This window comes from Leopardus geoffroyi, chromosome E3 (assembly GCF_018350155.1).
Source record: "Leopardus geoffroyi isolate Oge1 chromosome E3, O.geoffroyi_Oge1_pat1.0, whole genome shotgun sequence".
Taxonomy (NCBI): Eukaryota; Metazoa; Chordata; class Mammalia; order Carnivora; family Felidae; genus Leopardus; species Leopardus geoffroyi.
In genome coordinates, this window is record NC_059340.1 from 10,031,777 (window position 1) to 10,051,815 (window position 20,039).

General features: G+C 52.8%; 2 protein-coding genes across 4 annotated transcripts; one reads left to right on the top strand and one right to left on the bottom strand.

The window, feature by feature from the left end:
* The first annotated feature begins 8,373 nt into the window (after positions 1 to 8,373).
* VPS37D (VPS37D subunit of ESCRT-I) lies at positions 8,374 to 12,343 on the top strand. Of its 3 annotated transcripts, none has more exons than XM_045460069.1 (4): positions 8,374 to 8,580; positions 9,920 to 10,091; positions 10,507 to 10,643; positions 11,258 to 12,343. In XM_045460069.1, the coding sequence occupies exons 1-4, from the start codon at positions 8,443 to 8,445 to the stop codon at positions 11,618 to 11,620; spliced, it is 810 nt and encodes a 269-aa protein (XP_045316025.1). In that variant the 5' UTR covers positions 8,374 to 8,442; the 3' UTR covers positions 11,621 to 12,343. The 3 variants fall into 3 exon arrangements, with proteins under 3 accessions (XP_045316025.1, XP_045316027.1, XP_045316026.1); XM_045460070.1 differs by having other exon boundaries at positions 8,376 to 8,580; positions 10,561 to 10,643; XM_045460071.1 differs by lacking the exon at positions 10,507 to 10,643.
* A 6,105-nt stretch (positions 12,344 to 18,448) lies between these two features.
* DNAJC30 (DnaJ heat shock protein family (Hsp40) member C30) lies at positions 18,449 to 19,977 on the bottom strand. The gene has a single exon (XM_045460075.1). It carries the CDS (start codon positions 19,919 to 19,921, stop codon positions 19,241 to 19,243), a length of 681 nt encoding a protein of 226 aa, XP_045316031.1. The 5' UTR covers positions 19,922 to 19,977; the 3' UTR covers positions 18,449 to 19,240.
* Between the last annotated feature and the right edge of the window lie 62 nt (positions 19,978 to 20,039).

Here is a 20,039-nt window from a genome sequence, read left to right on the forward strand (position 1 = left end):
GGCTCGAACTCACAGACCGCGAGATCATGACCTGAGCCGAAGTTGGACACTCAGCCAACCGAGCCACCCAGGCGCCCCAGAGCCTTCATGTTCAAAACACCTACAAATAGTATATTGTCTAGATGCACGTGTGTATACAAAAAGTATTTTTTAGCGAAGTGAAGGGACTACCGCTTGTTAGAATGGGTAAAGTGGAAAAGGCTGAGCTTATAAAGCGTTGGTAAGGATGTGGATCAAGTAAGCCTCACACACTGCTGGTGGGGATGATGAAACAGTTTGGAAGACTGGGGTTTTCTTAAAATGTTAAATGGGTGCCTCCTATCTGACCCGGCCACATCACTCCTAGGTATTTAGATAAGAGAAATAAAGGAATAGGTCCATACACAGACTTGTACACAAATGTTCATAGCAGCTTTGCTTGTAAAAGTCTCACACTGGAAACAGCCCACATGTCCATCAACAGATGGATAAACAAATTATGATATATCCACATGGTGAAATACCATCCTGCAATAAGAAGGAACAAACTGCAACAGATAAATGCAACAGAGTGGATGAATATCAAAATAGCTATTATGAGTGAAAGAAGCCACACACCAAAAAAAAAAAAAAATATATATATATATATATATAGCATACACCGTACGATGCCATTTATATAAGATTCTGGAAAATGGAGACTAATCAGTAGTGTCAGGGATCTGGTCACTAACCAGATCAGGGGTTATCTGGCTGAGGGGTAGGGGAGAGGCAGGAGGGAGAAATCACAGAAGAGCATAAATGATCTTTTAGGGGGGTTGGATGTGTTCATTGCCGTGATTTTTTTTAAGTTTATTTTTGAGAGAGAGAGACCACAAATGGAGGAGAGGGGTAGAGAGAAAGAGAAAGAGAATCTCAAGCAGGGTCCATGTTCAGCGCAGAGCCTGACTCAAGGCTCAATCCCACGGCCATGGGATCATGACCTGAGCTGAAATCAATCGACTGAGCCACCCAGGCGCCCCCCATTGCTTTGATTTTGAGGATAGTTTCACAAGCCAAAACTCATCAACTTGTACACTTTAAAATACGTGCAGCTTGGGGTGCCTGGGTGGCTGAGTTGGTTAAGTGTCCAACTTTGGCTCAGGTCATGATCTTGCATTTCTGGAGTTCAAGCCCTGCATCGGGCTCCTCTCTGACAGTGTGGAGCCTGCTTGGGATTCTCTCTCTCCATCTCTCTGCTCTTCCCTCGCTTGCACTCTCTCTCTCTCTCTCTCTCTCAGATCAATAAACTTTAAAAAATATGTGCAGCTTATTTTGCAGAAGTTACACCTCAGTAAAGTTATTTTTTTCATGTTTATTTATTTTTGAGAGAGAGACAGAATGTGAGCAGGGGAGGGGCAGAGAGAGAGGCAGATACAGAATCCGAAGCAGGCTCCAGGCTCCGAGCTGTCAGCACAGAGCCTGACTCGGGGCTCAAACTCCCAAACCGTGAGATCATGACCTGAGCCGAAGTTGGGCACTTAACTGACTGAGCCACCCAGGAGCCCCAGGAGCCCCAGTCTTCATGATCTTCAGTTGGGAAATGGTTTCGTCAATATGATGTCAAAGCTCAAGTAGCAGAAGAAAAAAATAGATAAATTGGACTTCATCAAAATAAAAACTCTCGTGCCTGTTGGCAGGAAATAAGCGTCCAGTGGTGTTGGGCAGGTGGACCCCTGGGTGAAGTCTTCCCACGGGGGAGGCAGGAAGAAATAAATGCCCCTGCCTTCCTCAAAAATAATAAAATAAAATTAAAATTAAAAAAAAATAAAAACTTTTGTGCTTCAAAGGACACCATCAAGAGTGTGAAAAGACAACCTACAGAATGAGAGAAAAATGATTAAAATGGGGGGTGCCCTGGATGGCTCATTCGGTTGAGCGTAGGACTTCAGCTCAGCTCATGACCTCATGATCTCATAGTTCATGGGTTCGAGCCCCGCATCGGGCTCGCTGTTGTCAGCACAGAGCCCGCTTAGGATCCTCTGTCCTTCTCTCCGTCTCTGCCCTTCCCCCGCTTGTGCTCTCTGTCTCAAAAATAAAAAAAGAGGGGCGCCTGGGTGGCGCAGTCGGTTAAGCGTCCGACTTCAGCCAGGTCACGATCTCGCGGTCCGTGAGTTCGAGCCCCGCGTCGGGCTCTGGGCTGATGGCTCAGAGCCTGGAGCCTGCTTCCGATTCTGTGTCTCCCTCTCTCTCTGACCCTCCCCCGTTCATGCTCTGTCTCTCTCTGTCTCAAAAATAAATAAAAACATTAAAAAAAAATAAAAATAAAAAAAGAAAACATTAAAAAGAAAAAAAGAAAACATTATGTGAAATGAAAGAAGTCAGCCACAAAACACCACATCTTGTAGGATTCCATTAGTATGAAATGTCCGGAATTGGCAAATCTATAGAATAAGTGGATTAGTGATTGCCTCATGCTGGGGCTGGTGGTGAGGCCAGGATTGGGGCAGGAATGGGGAGTAACTGCTAATGGGTACAAAGTTTCTTTTTGCGGTGTTGGAAATGTTCTAAAATTGTACCGAAGCTTGTACAACCCTAAATGTACCCCAAAGCACTGAATTGTAGAATTTAAATTGTTGAATTATATTGCATATGAATTATATCTCAATAGAGCTGTTTTTTTAAGGGGTAGCAATTGGATTTTCGGAGAATAATGAATTTATTTTTTTTAATGTTTACTTATCTTTAAGAGAGAGAGCTTTCTTTACTACTTTTCTACTTTAAGAGAAAGTAGAGGGGGGGGGGGACAGTGGATCTAAAGCAGGCTCTGTCTTGACAGCAGAGAGCCTGATACGGGGCTCGAACTCATGAACCATGAGACTGTGACCTGAGCCGAAGTTGGACGCTTAACCAACAGAGCCCCCCAGGCGCGCCTGGAGAATAATGAATTTAAAAATTGAACCAGGGAGAAGATGAAGGGTCCCCTTTGTAGGGTCAGCCCCTGGACGTCCCGGGCAGATAGTGGGTGCTCCATAAATTAAAACCAAGGGAGCATTTCCAGAAAGAGAAACACATCGCGCCTGCTGTTTTTGGAGCACTGACCGGATGTCAGGCTTCATGCAAGACACTTACATCAAGTCACACCCTTCAACTACCCATTTTACAGATACTATAATTGAGGCTCAAGGAATTAAGGAATTTACTCTTGGTCACACAGGAAGTAGCAGAACTCAGAAAGGGATCCAGGTGTGTCTGACTCCAAAGGTAAAGTCTAAAAATAGACCTTAAAAATTATTAATTTTGGGGCGCCTGGGTGGCGCAGTCGGTTAAGCGTCCGACTTCAGCCAGGTCACGATCTCGCGGTCCGTGAGTTCGAGCCCCGCGTCAGGCTCTGGGCTGATGGCTCGGAGCCTGGAGCCTGTTTCCGATTCTGTGTCTCCCTCTCTCTCTGCCCCTCCCCCGTTCATGCTCTGTCTCTCTCTGTCCCAAAAATAAATAAACGTTGAAAAAAAAAATTAAAAATTATTAATTTTATATCAAAGTTTTCAGACTTCCTAAAAACATAATGAATAATACTGTGCATACCTGTGTACCACGACCAGCTTAAGAAATCAAACGATCGGGGTGCCTGGGTGGCTCAGTCGGTTAAGCGTCCAACTTCCGCTCAGGTCATGATCTCACAGTTTGTGGGTTCGAGCCCCGCATCAGGCTCTCTGCTGTCAGCACAGAGCCCACTTCAGGTCCTCTGCTCCACTCTCTCTGCCCCTCCCCTCCTTGTTCTCTCTCTCTCTTTCAATTAAAAAAGAAAGAAAGAAAGAAAGAAAGAAAGAAAGAAAGAAAGAAAGAAAGAAAGAAAGAAAGAAAGAAAGAAAGAAAGAAAGAAAGAAAGAAAGAAAGAAAGAAAGAAAGAAAGAAAGAAAGTCGAACTATCTATCAATGCCATTGAACTTCCCTTGGTCCCTCCCTGACTGCAACCTTTTTCTGCCAGACAGCCATGCTCCAGAATTTGGTATTTATTGTTCCCATGCTTTTCCTTTGTACATATCTCCAAGCATTATGAAGTTTAATTCTGTTTGTTTCTTTTCTTTAAATTTTTTAAAATGTTTGTTCATTGTTGAGAGACCGAGAGTGAGTGGGGGAGGGGCAGACACACACACACACACACACACACACACACACAGAATCCAAAGCAGGCTCCAGGCTCCGAGCTGTCGGCACAGAGCCCGACACGGGGCTCGAGCCCACGAACGGTGAGATCATGACGTGAGCCGAAGTCGGACGCTTAACCGACTGAGCCACCCAGGCGCCCCATATTTTTGCCTGTTTCTAAACTTTGTGTAAACAGCATTACACTTGATGAACTCTTCCCAGGTTGCCTTTTCTCAATTAGTGCTGTTTGTGGGATTCACCCAAAGGGTCGTGTGCACTATGAATTGCTCCTGTATTTGGTGTCTAGGGCAAAGGGATGCCTGTACAAAGGCTCACCAGTTCCTTTGCCGTTCTTCTGGGGTTGGACGTCTGGGTTGTTTCCAGTTTTCCGTTCTTACAAGTGAGGGCCACTGTGAACATTCCCGTTCCCCAAATTCCTAGGAGTTTGCTTTAGTTTCCTTTCGCAGCTACAACAAATTACCTAATTAGGGCCTCGAAACAACACGATATTATCTTACGGTTCTGGACTCACGAGTCCAAAATGGGTTTCACTGGGCTGAAGTCAAGGTATCAGCTGGGTCATGCTCCCTCCAGAGTCTGGAGAGGAAGATGCGTTTCCTTTCCTTTTCCAGCTTCTAGAGGCTTCCATTCTGTATCTCGTGGCTTCTTCCTTCGTCTTCAAAACCAGTGACGCAGTGTCTTCAGATTCCTCTCTGACTCTGGCCCTCTGTTTCCGTTACCAGCTCCTCTGATTCTCACCCCCCACCCCCGCCTCCCCTCTATAAGGACCTTTGTGATTATATTGGCCCACCACCCGTCTCAAGATCCTTAATTTAATCACATCTGCAAAGTCCCTTTTGCCTTGTGAGGTAACATATTAAGTTTCTAGGGTTTAGGCTGTGGACATCTTTGGGGGGCACTACGCTGTCCAACATGGCAGGGACGTGATACGGGGATCTTTGAATGACGAGCTTGCCAGAATGCTCTTGGAGCCAATAATTCTCTCTCCCGCTGGCAGGACACGAGCATTCCTGTTGCTTCCCATCCTCACCAACGCTTGACGTTATCTGACGTTTTAATTTTTGTCGCCCAATGGCTATGGAATGTCTGGGGTCTGACTGCAATGTGGTCAAGAAAGAGATGGTGGTCAATGGTGGTGAATGTGAAAAAAAACAGCCCTGGTGGTAAGAAGGTGGTCGATGACCTTGGCTCAGACCAGTGACTTCCAAGTGGTGAGAAGGGGGTGAGGTCAGACTGAGTCGAGGAATTAGGAGGGTGAGGAAATGGACGCAGGGAATGAAGTGTGGAGGGGACGTCTTAGTCTGCTTGGGGTGCCAAAAAAAGTGTCACAGACCAAGTGGCTTCAACAATAGACTTTTATTGCTTGTAATTCTGGAGTCTGGGAAGTCCAAAATCAAAGTAAGTACCACAGATCGGGCTTCTGGGGAGAGCCCTCTTCCTGGCTTGCTGAAGGCCACCTTCCCACTGGGTCCTCACATGGTGGACAGAGAAAGAACTCTAGTCTCTCCTCCCTTTCTTGTAAGGACACTAATTCCATCATGGGGACCCCAATCTCATGTCCTAGTCTAAACCTAATCATCCCCAGAGGCCCCCCTCCAAATACCATCACACTGGGGGTTAGGGCTTTGACCTATGAATTTTAGGGCAGGGCGGGGGGACACAAGTATTCAGTCTATCATAAGTTACTTCAAAATATTGGGGGCGATGGGGTGCCTGGGTGGCAGGGTTGGTTGAGCGTCTGACTTCGGCTCGGGTCACGATCCATGAGTTCGAGCCCTGCATTGGGCTTTGTACTGACAGCTCAGAGCCTGGAGCCTGCTTTGGATTTTGTGTCTCCCTCTCTCTCTGTCTTTCCTCCGCTTGCACTCTGTCTCTATCTCTCTCTCTTAAGTAAATAAATAAATAAATAAATAAATGTTTAAAAAAAAGAGAGAGAGAGAACAAAATATTGGGTGTGGTAGTGAAAGTAAGGTGCCAGTCTAAAGACAGAGATTAAAGATGTAGGAGACAGAGACAGAAAGAGAGACATAACTACTCGATTGGATCAGGGCATCTGAGAGGAGGCAGGTGAAGGTGAGACCCATAGCAAAGGTACCTGGGTTGGCTTTGGAACCAGAGGGACTGCTCTTCCCGGAGGCAGGAGGGAAGGAAGGGCTGCCTTCGGAGCAGATGCAGAGAAAACCCAAAGAGGTGAGGCAGAAAGTGGCGGAAGCTTCTCCAGGTGACAGGCAGCAGAGTTACCTCCCCTCTCCCCCCCTCCCCTGCCGAGAGAGGTAGGAGTAGGTATGAGGGTCCGAGGAGTGTGGGGAGGGTTTACGGGAGGCAGGATGCTGTGGGGCATTCAACAGAGGGACTGGTGAACAAAGGGGGGTGGGCAAGAAAGGGTGGGGAATGGAGCGGGGTAGGTGTCTCCCATCAGCTCTTACCAGCGCCTCCCAGAGTGCAGGGGTCCTGCAGCCCGGAGTAGGAGGGCCCAAAGGAGGGCCAGCTAGGGGAGTATCTAGGAGAACAACGGAAGCTTAATGGAAATGGTGGGTCCTGAGGAGGCAGGCCAGAACCAGGGAGATCATAGCCAGGAAACTAGTAGGTGTAGAGGTGCTCCTGATCATGGCCAGGACCAGGATGGAGGGACAGCAGGGATGGGACAGTGGGAGCACAGAAGAGAGGGGCACACGTCCCAGGCTGGGGAGGTAGAGAGGGCTTCCTGGAGGTGGTAGTGTTCCAGCTGAGTCTTGAAGGGGAAAACCAAATTCAGTTATCATTCAAATGTGGAAGAAATATTGTCGTCGTGGTCTGTCAATAAGCCTGTCCTGCCCAGCTCCATCAGTTTTCTCTCTGCTTCTCAGATATCTCTACCATGTAGAGATATGTGCTCTGGCTGGATTGGGAGAGTCCTTGGCTTATGGGCTTCCCTTTGGTTTCATTATTTTCCCTATGAAAATAGGGAGCTTCAGAACTCCTATTCATCCCTCAAAACCCTGCTCAAACATCACCTCTTCTGGTGTCCTCTCCTTCCTCCCCGCCCCCCACCACTGTGAGGTTGTCTGATTGTCCTCGTCCCACCTCTGTGCTTTCTTAGTGTGATGAGGTGGAATAAGCTTGCTCATTGCTGTTTTATTTTTTTTTAATGTTCATTTATTTATTTAGAGAGAGGAAGGGAGAGAGAGAGAGAGGGAGAGAGCAAGAATCCCAAGCAGGCTCCGTGCCATCAGCATAGAGCTCTAAGTGGGGCTCAAACCCATGAACCATGAGAACATGACCTGAGTCAAAATCAAGAGGACGCTTAACCAACTGAGCCACCCAGGAGCCCCTGCGGTTTGGTTTTAGACAAGTGACTTACTCTCTGTCTGTTTTCTGACAATGGCACTGGCCAAACCTATTCCTGAAGATAAGGTCCATGACATCCTCTGGCATCACATGGGAATCACAAAAGAAGACATCATGTGGTTGATACCTGCCATTAAAGGAAGCTGAGAATGTGACTCTGCCTTAATCCGTGAGCTCTCTGAGGGCAGAGACCAGGCCCTCACAGAGCTTAGCCCAGTGCCCAGCACAGAGAGGCACCATGTGCTCTGTGCATACTATACTGCACAGACAGGAAGAAAGGAGAATGTCTATCATTTACCTGTAATGTGACTTTGGGGAGATTACATCATCTGTGTGCATCTGTTTCCTCATCTCTAATATAACCATCACTCACATTAGGTATTCACTTCCTACAGATAAGACACTCAGCATTCACTAGCTCTAATCTTCACGTGGTGTATCGTCACCCCATTTTACAGAAGAGAAAACTGAGTCTTGGGGAGGTAAAGGACTTGCCCAAGTTAGCAACAGGGCAGAAGCTCCTGGCGCCCAGCCAAACTCAGCAAATTGTTGTGAGGATCCAAGGGAGAAATGTGAAATAGCCCTGCAAACTGTAAACGTCTGGGGTGGGAGAGTCCGCGCCAGGGGGAGGGGGGATTGGGGGGGCGTGGTGAATGCCGGCCGGAGCAAGGGTGCGGGGAGAGAAGCCTCGGGTACCCGCCTGGCGGCAGGAGGATGGGTTTGCCGGGAGATCGCGGGTGCGGGAGGCGAGGCTCTGCCCCGGCAGCTAGGGGTGCGGCCCGCCCCCTCCCGCCCCCTCCCGCCCTACCCCCAGCCCCAGCGCCGCGGCCCCTTTAAGAGCGGGCGGGGCGCCCTCTGGCGGCTGAGCGGCGCGCCCGGCCGGAGCCAGAGCCGGATCCCGGAGCCGGAGCGGAGCGGAGCGGAGCCGGGGCGGAGCGGGCCGAGCGGGCCGAGCCAGCAGCCGAGCTGGGGGCGCGGGCGGGCGGCATGTACCGGGCCCGGGCGGCGCGGGCGGGGCCGGAGCCCGGCAGCCCGGGGCGCTTTGGGATCCTCAGCACCGGGCAGCTCCGGGACCTGCTTCAGGATGAGCCCAAGCTGGACCGGATCGTGCGGCTCAGCAGGAAGGTAGCGCGGGGGGCGCGGGCGGGGGGCGCGGGGGACGGGCCGCGGCCTGCCGGACCTACCGACCGACCAAAGGGCCGCGCGGGCCGGGCCGCGGGGCCGCGGGAACCTGGCACGTCCGAGTGGGCCCCGCGGAGTCGCCCCCGGGGGAGGGGGCGCCCGGAGCCGGCCTGGGGCGGGTGGGGCGCCGGAGACCCAGGGAGGCGCCCGTGCACCCCCGGGATGGCCGCGAGGCGTGTCCTCCAGCGGATGCTCCGGGGAGGTGTGTTCCGGGGACAGGGGGCGGCTGTGTTGTGGGGGGCCCTGTCTCGCACACCCACGTTCAGTAGGGCCAAAAAGGGGAGGCGCCTTCTAGAGGGAGAACTAGGGGCCTGTTTGACACCTGGGGGGACCTCTGGGAGGGCGTCCGCATTCTAGGGGTGCAAGAGGGGGCTTTGTGTCTTCCGCTGGGGAGGGGTACTGGAAGCTGAGGCGTGTATTCCATAGGCCACCATGAGAGAAAGTTGTATATTTCACAGGAGATAGGCCCGGGCTGCTTGTCTGTGGGGGGCAGAAAGGGAAAGTGTATGTTGGAGGGAGGCAGACAGGAGGGGCATGTGCATCCTATAGGGGACAGATGGAGGGTAGTGCCTTCTCCAGGGGCAGAGAGGGGGGCTTGGCCCTCGAGAAACAGAAGGAAAAAGCATCCTCCAGAGCCAGGAGAGAAAGGGGGTCTGCTTTCTGCAAGAGAAGGAGAGCTGGGAGCAGGTGCTGGGGATCAGGGAGGAAAAGGGGGTGTGTATTCCTTGGGGTGTGGGGATTCCACTGGAGGGCAGAAGGAGGGGTGCGAAGGAAAGAGAGGGTGGCTTGAGGGGGGTATCATGCAGGGACAGGGCCAAGACATCCCTCTGGAGAGTAAGAGCAGGGGGGAGTGTTTTCGGCACAAACACCTGAGGAGGAAGCAGACAAAGGCCTGGAATAAGAGGAAAGCTGCCCATGCATGGAAAATGGGACAGAGGAGGGCGGGGGACTCCTTAGGGACCTGAGCAGACATATTAATTGAAAAATTAAAAATTAACTAACATTTGTGGAGGCGGTCATCGTTTTCCTCACTTGGTCTCACAACAACCCCACAAGGTAGATGTTTTTAGCTTACTTTGTGTGAGAGGAAACTGAGGCCCAGAGAGGGACCTCAAGGCAAAGCTCCGTCCAGGCCTCTCCCAGTCCCTCCACCTGTTAGTCCGCCATCCTGAAGGCTGGGGCGCCTTCGGCTTGGCCCTTGGGCCCTGTTACCCCAGGGGTGGCGGGAGGTGGACGTGGGCAGACTCCCTGAGCGGGCCTCTTGGTTCTTCTGTGCCGGCAGTTCCAGGGCCTGCAGCTGGAGCGCGAGGCATGCCTGGCCTCCAACCACGCGCTAGCCAAGGAGAACCTGGCATTGCGGCCCCGCCTGGAGATGGGCCGGGCTGCCCTCGCCATCAAGTACCAGGAGCTTCGAGAGGTGGCCGAGAGCTGTGCGGACAAGCTGCAGCGACTGGGTGAGGGACATCTGGGAGAACTGGCTGTGGCGGGGGGCAGCTGGCCATCCGGCTGGTTGGCCTTGGGGAGGTGCTAGGCTCTGAAGGGCAGGACGTGGGCAGACCTCTTCCCTGGGCGAGGCTTAGGGGTCCTCCTCCTGGAAGACTGAGTTGGGGAAGTGAGCAGGAAATGTGTAGAACTGGGGGCCCTGAGTAGGGGAACGAAAGTGGCCTGGGGTGCTCCAGGGAACACAGCCCCTGCTTCCTCTTTTGCGCTAGGACGGGACAGAACCCTGGGAGGGGGGAAGGTTCACAAACTGATCCCATGGGCAGTGCACAGATAAGGACACTGAGGCTCCAGCGAGAGGCATAGAGTCACACACAGGGTCAGTGAGTGTCAGGATCGGGCCCTGGGGCTCTGGCCTGTCTGTCCTAGGCCATGGGTCCCGAAGGCAGGAGCTATTTACTGTGGTCCCTCTGTGGCCTTCAGAGGAGAGCATGCATCGCTGGAGCCCCCACTGCGCACTGGGCTGGCTGCAGGCTGAGCTGGAAGAAGCTGAGCAGGAAGCTGAGGTGAGGGGAGGGGCCGCTGCGCCTGGGGACAGGGTGGGAGACCCAAACTATCATCACCCCCCCACTTCATTCTTACATGGTAGGGTTGAGAGCCCCTCCTCCAGGAAGCCCACCTGGAGTGCCTGGCCCCGAGGAGAGCCCCGCTACACTGCTGTCCGCTACACTGCTGTCCGCATTGGACGGCAAGGCTCATTCTCACCACCTGTGACTGTCTCAGTGTAGGACAGTGTAGACTGGGTCCCCCGAGGAGCTGGGACAGACTTCTCCAAGCTTGCTGGGTTGGGAGCGCAGTGCTGAGTTGCAGGAGGTAGGGGAGGAGGGGCCTTGGCCCTGGACTTGATGAGAGACACCTAAGTTTAAGTGTGTCCCCATTTCTGATTCTGCCTCGTCTTCCGCCCAGTAGGTCTGGTGACAGTGAGGAAACCAAGGCTTGAGAGTAGAGGACATGTGTCCGCTGTCCCTCAGCTAGCCCCAGGCAGGCCCAGGCCACAACTCGGGGGCCTCATCTCCCAGCTGCGGGGTGGTGGCCCCTGGGAGAGATTCGGGGAGGGAGGGGGGGGGACGGGGGTCTCCGGGGGTGCGCTTCTCACACGGGCTCGGCCCTCCCACCCCAGGAGCAGATGGAGCAGCTGCTGCTGGGGGAGCAGAGCCTGGAGGCCTTCCTGCCCGCCTTCCAGCGCGGCCGCGCCCTGGCCCACCTGCGGCGGACCCAGGCGGAGAAGCTGCAGGAGCTGCTGCGGCGCCGGGAGCGGTCTGCCCAGCCAGCCCCCACCGCTGCCGCGGACCCCCCCAGACCCTTCCCCGCCGCGGCCGTCCCGCCCACCGGGGCCGCCCGGGGGCCGCCGGCAGTGCCCCGGAGCCTGCCCCCCTTGGACTCCCGCCCCGTGCCCCCCCTGAAGGGCTCCCCCGGGTGCCCCCTGGGCCCGGCCCCTCTGCTGAGCCCTCGGCCCTCGCAGCCGGAGCCCCCCCACCGGTAGGATCCGGCGTACGGCCCCCCGGTGGGGGGCCCAGAGAAACTTGATCTGTGGCTCCTCCTCCTCCCCCACTGCCTGGGTGGGGGGAGGGGCAGGCCCCTCCCCCTGGCCTCAGGCAGTCCCCGGCCCTGGAGGCTGAGCTGGGGAGGAGGGTCACCTGGAAGTTGCCCAGAGAGCGGGCCGGAGGTGGGGTGGGCAGGGTGTCTCTGGCGCTGAGGAAACTCTGCCTTTTTTTCTTCCCCGGCTGGGGCCTCCCGAGTAATGGGCCAGCCCCCGTGAAAGGACTTTCTGCCTGGGCGCCTGGAAAGGTGCCTGCTTCCCCCGCCCCGGGGACCCTGCCCAGGGGGCCGAAGCACCCTACCACTCCACTGGGCTGGCACAACGGGCGCGGGAGCGCCTTCCATCGCGTCCTGCTCCTACCTTTCCCCAGTTCTGGGGCCCACAGCCTAGGAGCCAGGTGGTCAGACCCCAGCTGCGGGGCCGGGGACACCATGGCCCTGGGGCTACTCTGTGCCCCACTCATGCTCCGGTCGCTGGGGCAAGGTAGGCCAGGGGCTCCTGACCTGCACAGATGAGAGTGGGCCATCCCCAGGAAAGACCATTCTGTATTTTTCTGTCCCCGTCTCCTTAGAATGGAACCTTTTTGAGGGCAGGTCCTTGTCTTTGTATGTTCTGTCCCCAGCCCCACCTCCCAGGGGCCGTCAATAAATGTGATGATGAGGATGACGGTGCTGCACGACTCGTCTCTGCTCCCTCAACCAGCCACTCTGCCTCTGCCTTGCAGCCTCCACACAGGAGTTCCTGTGCTTCCTCCTCTTGAGATGCCCTCCCTTCCTTTCTGCCTCCTTCAGGTCCAGCACTGCTGCTGCCTCTTCCGTGAAGCCTTCTCTGATTACTGACTGGGAGTCTTTCCTAACTCTTAACTTCCCAGCACTTCTGGCCAGAAGCACACTCTGCTCCACCTCTGTTCTCCCAACCGCCTCACCTGTATGCACCTTCTCCTCCTGGGCTGCCTGTAAGCCCAGTCAGGATGGTGCCTGCTCCTGCTCTGGCCTGCCAGATGACCACCTCCGCTGAGGAATGGAGGGCTTCTATAAGGCTGAAGGTATTGGTCTTCAGCCAGGGTGAATACTAGGTGACCAGCTTGGCTGATGAGTGTGGGACAAGAAGTTAGGAGAGCAGAAACAGGCTGTGGATCAGCTTAGGTCAAGTCTAATGAGATGAAGTTTGGCAGGGAGGCATGGAAGGTCCTGCAAACAAGAGGGGGCAGAGTGCTGTAGAAGCGAGTGTGATCTTGGTCTATGTTAATAGGGATAGAACCGTCTAGAAAGAGTAAAGTATTGGGTTGGCTCTGCTTTTCCCCGAAGTTTTACACTGTAAGAGGGACCGACCCACCAAACTACCGCCTTCGGTCTCCTTAGAGTGTCCCTAGTGTGTATGATGAGAAAGAGTATTGGGACTAAATCCCATGATGAGTAGTTGAGGGATCTGGCTACAAGTGAGACAGTTAGCCTCTGAATCTCCAAGGGCTAGAGATGTAGAGCTGGAGGTCAGAGTCAAGACCAATGGTGGAAACCACAGGAAGAATGAGGACCAACCACAAAGATGTGTGAGCAGTACCCCAGTGACTGCTTGATGGGAGTTTTAGAGATGTAAGCAATGGCTGGAGGGACTGGCTCATTTGAGCCTTCCAGAGCCCTTCAAGTGCAGGCAGGCAGAGGTATCCCTGCCAGGGGCCCAGCCAAAGCATACACAGATAGTGCCCACTTGAGAAGCTCTACCCCACACTGGCCTTGGTTCCCCTACTGTCCTTGCTGCCAGCACCTGAACTGCTGGGGGCTGAGGGACACTGGAACCACCAGGTACCTGCCTGAGATGACAGAAGACTGAACAACTTTGGAAGACCTCCCACATTCTCAGCACAGCCTAGGGCAAGGTGGGCCCCCCTTGTCTTGGCTTTCCATTCCTGGTCCAGTTTCCAGGGTTGTTCGTTTGCAACCAAAAGGAGAAAAGGAGCTAAGATTGGGCATGCCTGAATCCTCCTCCACTATTGTGAATTGGGGAGAAGCCTCTAGAAGGCACAGGCTAATGTCCGCAGCCTAGTAGCTCAGCCTCCCCTCCCCAGGGCTGGTAAGTAGAAACAGGAATGACCCAAGGGAGGATCTGAGAGGGGAAGAGTGTTAACAAGGGAACTAGATCATGTCTTTCAAAAGTCTTACACACCCCTTACCTCCCTCAAAGGGTTCAAACTCAGTTTTAGAAGGGGTACGGAACGAGGTTCTTTGGTGTTCAGCTCCAGCATAAAAGACTTGAGGCAGGTGGGTACGGATACTGACAGAGTAGAGTGGGCTCAGTTCTGGGCCATGGTAAAGTCTTAGAGTTGGATGGTTAATTAAACTTCATTAAGCCCCCTGCTTGAAAGTACATGGAATGTTCTGGAAGGCTCTGGAAGGTGCCAGGTGGTCTGTGCACTCTCTGCTGCCAGACAACGTTTGGAACTTTCTGTTGTGGGGTTCCTGGCACCCAGGGAATGTTCCTGGCTGCTGCACTCCTCTTTGAGAGAGTACGAACTTGAGAATCTAAATCAAGGGGCCTGTGAGAAAGGTCTCACCTATTACAGACCACCAGTGCTTTCACAAACCAAAAAGAAAAAATTGTCCAAAGAACAAAACTTTTATCTCTTTTTGATAAAAACAGTTTCCAGGGGTACCTGGGTGGCTCAGTCGGTTAAGTGTCTGATACTTGACTTTGGCTCAGGTCATGATCTGATGGTTCATGAATTCGAGCCCTGTGCAGAACCCGCTTGGAGTTTTCTCTCTCTTCTCTCAAAATAAACTTACACACACACACACACACACACACACACACACGCACACAATACAAGAGTTCCCACCATTTAAGAAAGTCTGTTATGTGCATATCCTTGTTTGGGAATCACTAGCTTTTGAGTATTTTCCTAAGCTTCCCTCCTTCTCAAATATAAAACATAATACCATTTTTTGAGCCAATCAAGGCTTACTGAACTGAGCAGGCCTGAACCAGAGTGGGCTCAAATCTTTACCACTGAATTGTGGTGTGGTCACTGCAAAGCCACGGCTAAGAACTTGCCCCTGACCTCTAAGTCTAGAGAGAATCAAATGGTTTTTAAGAGACCAAGTTGGACTTGCTGCTGGTTTATCCCAACTTATATACAAGGATTTTATACAAAAGATTGAGTGTGAGTGCAGGAATTGATGTTACTGTACCAAAGGACCTCTGGCTTTGTCTAGGACCTTGGCCATTGCTGTAGACTTCTCAAAAGATCCTTCTTGTCCCACAATGAAAATAAGGTTTACACTCTGCCTCCCCGCTTAAGTGTGAGCTCTCAAAACAACATATGATGTAGCCCAGGGATCTGCAAACTCAAATGTCTGCCAGGGCTAGGAAGGTCACAGAGGTGCAAAGCAGTCCATTTCCACAAAGAAATACAGCCTCCCTCATTGTTTTTGGAAATGCATGGTTCTTTTTTTTTTTTTTCTCCATCTCAACAGACATGGAATATAGACACTTCTCTATTATGAGCAAAATGTCCAAGTGTGTAGATCAAGGCCTTTTACATTTCCTGTCTGCTGGTGGGAACACAGTGAAATGGGGGGCTATGTCCTGTCTCAAAGGCAAATGTTACAGTTTCTCCCACGTGGTAGTACACTCGAGTATGTGTGTGAGGGCAATGGCAGCACGTTTTCTCATTTTTTTGAGACAAGTCAGAATTCTAGATTTTTATACAGTCTCCCAAGATTTGAAAGTTGGCTAAAGTTTAAGACACTGTGCCAACCACAGCCAAACACTGTGTGCAGGTTGGCTATGTGGCCTGTGACCCACAAATCTCAGCCTCTCCTTGGTCCTCCTGAAACAGGCTTTCTTTTGTTTAGTAGCAGCCCCCTCCCAGGACTGAGGGTGTGAACGCTGAAGGGGCCAGAGCAGGATGGAAAGGGAAACACACCTCAAGTCTGGTTAGAGGACCCCAGGTTTGGACAGGCTTAAGAGATGGTGGTGAGATGGCTAGATCGTGAGTGACGCTATGACCTCATAGCAAATGGTGAAGATGAGTTCTCTGCACCTGCTTCTTGGGCACAACAGCACCGAGTATTCTCAGTATTTTCAAGTTCAGAGGACCAGACTCAGGTCACTCTCATCCTCAGAGGGACCCTCAACTGCTTTGCACAAACCCTATGGCCACCGAGGCCACAAGCTGGGCCTGAGAACCAAGGCACTGAGCACAGGTAAGGCGAGCCTTCTCCTATGATCCTGATCATAGGCAGGTGACAGTGTGTGACCTTGTCACCAGCTGAGGCACTAAGAGGAGGCAAAGACCAGGATAGAGCGCACTTATCTAGCGCACTGAATTCGAGACAGTGGACTGAAGTAACACCGCCACTTACCAGCTGTCCTGTTTCAGCCTTTCTTCCTGGGATCTGGTGACCTTCCAGGAAGGTCCGAGATACACACCCCTTCCCCCATCCCCACCGTCATTTGCCCAAAAGGGAGTATGATGGCCGCTCACTTGGGTTCCATCCTTGGCACCTCAGCTGTTGGCTGTAAGGACTATATACACGTGTATAAAAATGACCAGAGAGGCCACACACCGGCCTAAGGTAGGCTCTTCTTCCTCATCTTGGCTCACGCTGGGATCACTATAGAAGGCAAGGTGTGCCGAGTGAACGAAATGCCAGAACTTCAGAGGGGAAGCAAGGAATCCTGCTCCCTCAGCACTGGGATCTGTAACAGATCATTTCACCCAGCAATAAACAAAATGCGACAAAGGGAAAAGTTTGGCTCAGGAGAAACGAAGTCCTGATCCAGTCCCAAGACGGTATACAACATACAGTTGCCTCCACAACCTGACTCCTGGCTTGTCGGCCGGGTCTCCCCATTTAGGCCTTGTGTGTGCTGCTCACTCAGCCTGATACTGTACTCGCAACCCCATCCCCACCCCAGGGAACACAGCCCAAGGCAGGCTGGGCTGCTCTGGTCCACCTCCTGTCCTAGGTCCAAACCTTCAAGGGAGTTTTGTTTTAGTTTGTGATCAAAAGGAGAAAAGGGACTCAAGTTGAGCGTGTCTGAGCCTTCTTCCATTAGTAGGAATTGGGGAGCAGCCCCTAGAAGGCAGGGGATAATGTCCACGGCCTGGTTCAGTCTCTCCTCTCCAGAGCAGGTAAGAAACTGAGAAAAGAACGACCTATGACGATCCTCAGGCGTGGGGGATAGGTGGGAAAGGGTCTGAGGGTCCTTCAAAAATCCTCCTACACAGCTCCCCTTCCATAAAGAGCTCCATTTTAGGGAGAGTACAGAGTAGGAACTTAAGAGTTCAGCTTGGGGCTAAGAAAAACCTGAGGTAGGCAAGAAGGCACTGTTAAATATAGTGTGAGCCTGGTCCTACGCCTAAGGAGAGGCTTACAGTTGGATGATTAACAACCTTTATTGACTACCCTGCTCAGAGTTGCATGGAATGTTCCAGAAGCTCCACAGGGTCTGCCCCTTCCTCCAGTCTTCTGTAACTTTCTATCCTTCTCCATGTTCTGGAGCCCCAGGGAATGTTCACCGAGAGAAAACAAACTTGAGGTCTACGTTAAGGAGCCCATGAGAAAGGGCCCAGCAATTTACAGACCACGAGTGCTTTTATAAACCAACCCAAAAGAACCCCAATCCTTTTTGATAGAAACTTTGATAGAACCTTGCCCCAAATAATGCCAACAGCTTGGCTGAGAATCACTAGTTTCTGTGCATTTTGCTAAGCTTAACACTACTTGTTAGGATTCCGAAAAGAACTTGTTTTCCAAATATGAAACATAATAACATTAAATGTTCTTTTCAAAAGTACATACACCCCTCCCCCCAAACCAAGGCTAGCTGAGCTCACCAAGCCTGAATCCAAGCAGGCTCAAATCCTTACCACTGAATCGTACGGTCACTGCAGCCCCTGACCTCCAAGGCTGGAGGGAATCAAATGGTTTCCAAGACACCAGTTTGAACTAGCTGTGGGCTTATCCTAATTACAAGGATTTCACATGAAAGACTGAATGCAGGATTTCTTACTCATATACCCAAGCACCTCTGGCTTTGTTTAGAACTTACGCTCACTTCTGTCCTCACCCTTGTGGTAGATCTCTCTTGTAAAGGCTTCCCTAGCTCGCAGCTTTACACTTAGGCCCCATGCATTAATGCTTAAGCACCTAAAATCTTACAGCCAATACATGTACCACGCGCAGGGACTCAGAGTTGACAGCCTGACTTCTACAGCTCTTGCCAAGTGATGACCAACTGCTTAGAAAGAGAGAGAGGAGCGCCTGGGTGGCTCAGTGGGTTAACTGTCCGACTCCTGACTTTGGCTAAGATCATGATTTCACAGTCCTGGGATGGAGCCCCACATCGGGCTCCGGGCCGAACATGGAGCCTGCTTAAGATTTTCTCTCCCTCTCTCTCTGCCCCTCTCCAGGGCTCACACATGTGCTCTTAAAATAAATATTAAAAAACAAAACAAAACAAAACAGAGAGAGAGAGAGAGAGAGAGAGAGAGAGAGAGAGAGAGAGAAAGCCTCAGCCAGCTCTGAATAAAGAAACTTGTTTCCACCACAAGCCTCTTGTCCCTTGTACTACCGTATACCCTAAACTCAAGCAGCCAGGTTTCAAGGACTTGGCTTGTGGGGCTAAACAAGAGGACAGGCCACATTCAAGCGACTCAGCGTCCCAGCTGGCCGCTCTATCTCTGGGAGGGGATGGGCTGCACAGTGAGCAATGGGGCTGGCTGGCAAAGGAATGACTAAGAGACAGGCATACTGACTGTCCCAAGGATAAACCTAACTCTATCACATCATGTTTTAATCAATGAGCTCATTAGAACTGTAGATAATAAAGTGTGACAGGCCTCAAGAGAGCAAATGATTTGTTCCTCTGCTGTCATGCCCACAGAGTAATTTCTCCAAGGTCATACACATTAGATAAGTGTGGGCACAGGAACACTCAATTCCTTATGCTCCATGACCTTGCTCTCCCACTCCCACATGCCATCAACAGAAAAGGGAGTGGGGTCTGGGGCTGATCATACAAGAATGGCAAGGTTTCCAAAGATCAGTCTTACGTCAGGTCTCACCTGTGGCTGGGGAATTCACAGAAAGACAAGGTTCGTACAACCCCACAATTTTTCTTTTGGCAGCCAACAATTGGTCACATTGCACGGTTCAAGGTTACACAGGAGCCCCACGGTACAAGCGCGGGGCAGGAGCAGACAATTGTTGCTCAGAGCTTTACAATAAAGCCCGAGCAAGTGTTCCAGAAGCTGACATCAGGAAGGCAACCTCTGGAAGCAGGCACCCAAGGGACTCCAGAAAACCCTTCACTCTCGGGCTTTTGGGACTCTTCTTCTTGGGGCCTCTTTCTTGGGCATCGAGAAGCCTTCTTTTCTGGACCGTAGGGGAGGGAAGCGTACGTGGACGGCTAAGCTGGGCGGGCGGGGAACAGGAGGGGGAGAGCAGTTTCTCCGGACCCCCGCAGAGGTAGACTATGGAAGGCAAAGGGTTCAAGAACACCGGAAAGGCCATTTTCTCGGGGCTGGCGGGGGGCTGCTCCCTTTCTTCCTCTCTCCTTTTAAAAACGAAAGCCCATGATGATGAAGACCGTGAGGAGAAGGAAGACAAAGGTCGCGTCTCGGGTATCGTCCCAGTGGAAGCCCTTCTTGGCCCGGTCCTCCTGCTGTTTGCGTAGGGCCTCTCGCCGGGCCCTGAGGCGCCGTTCACGCTCCAGCTGTTCTCCGTAGTGAGCTTGGTAGAAGGCGTCAAAGTCGAACATGGTGCGGTTGCCGCCCGCGGTGGCCTGACCGCGGCCGTGGGCCTGAGACGCAGGGGGCGGGGGGCGGGGCGAGCCGGTGTCGCGGACCGGCGCCTTGGGGGTCCGCACGCCAGGTCCGCGCAGGTCCTCGTCGCTGAGCAGACCGCGGTCATACTTGCGACGCAGGGTGGCACTGCCCAGCACCACGTAGGCCTGGGAGATGCGCGTGAAGCGCTCGGCAGCCTCGGCGCTCCCCGAGTTGCGGTCCGGGTGGTAGAGGAAGCTCTGCCGGTAGTAGGCCGCCTTGATTTGCGCCTGCGTGGCTGTGGTGGGCACGCCGAGCAGTTCATAGAGCGCCGTGCGCGAGTATGGGCCGTCGCCCTGGGAATAAGTCCTCCCTTCTAGGCCCAGGCCGGAACCCGGGCTCTGTGGAGCGCCCCGGGCCAGCCACAACCCCCACAGCAACCGCCGTGGCCACCTCAGATCGCGCTTGGTTGCCATCTTGAACGGGCCATGCGGGCGGTGCGAGACTAACTGGCCAATGGGAAGCGCGCGTTGTTCGCGGCGCGTCGGCCCTCTAGCCAATCGAGTAAAAAGGGAGGCGGGGAGAAAGGTGGAG

Bases quoted from the DNA above. Each gene is read 5' to 3' on its own strand.
- VPS37D (XM_045460069.1), top strand. From the start codon at position 8,443: ATGTACCGGGCCCGGGCGGCGCGGGCGGGGCCGGAGCCCGGCAGCCCG. The intron at 8,581-9,919 runs GTAGCGCGGGGG...CTGTGCCGGCAG, and splicing joins TCGTGCGGCTCAGCAGGAAG to TTCCAGGGCCTGCAGCTGGA. The intron at 10,092-10,506 runs GTGAGGGACATC...TGTCTGTCCTAG, and splicing joins GGACAAGCTGCAGCGACTGG to GCCATGGGTCCCGAAGGCAG.
- DNAJC30 (XM_045460075.1), bottom strand. From the start codon at position 19,921: ATGGCAACCAAGCGCGATCTGAGGTGGCCACGGCGGTTGCTGTGGGGG.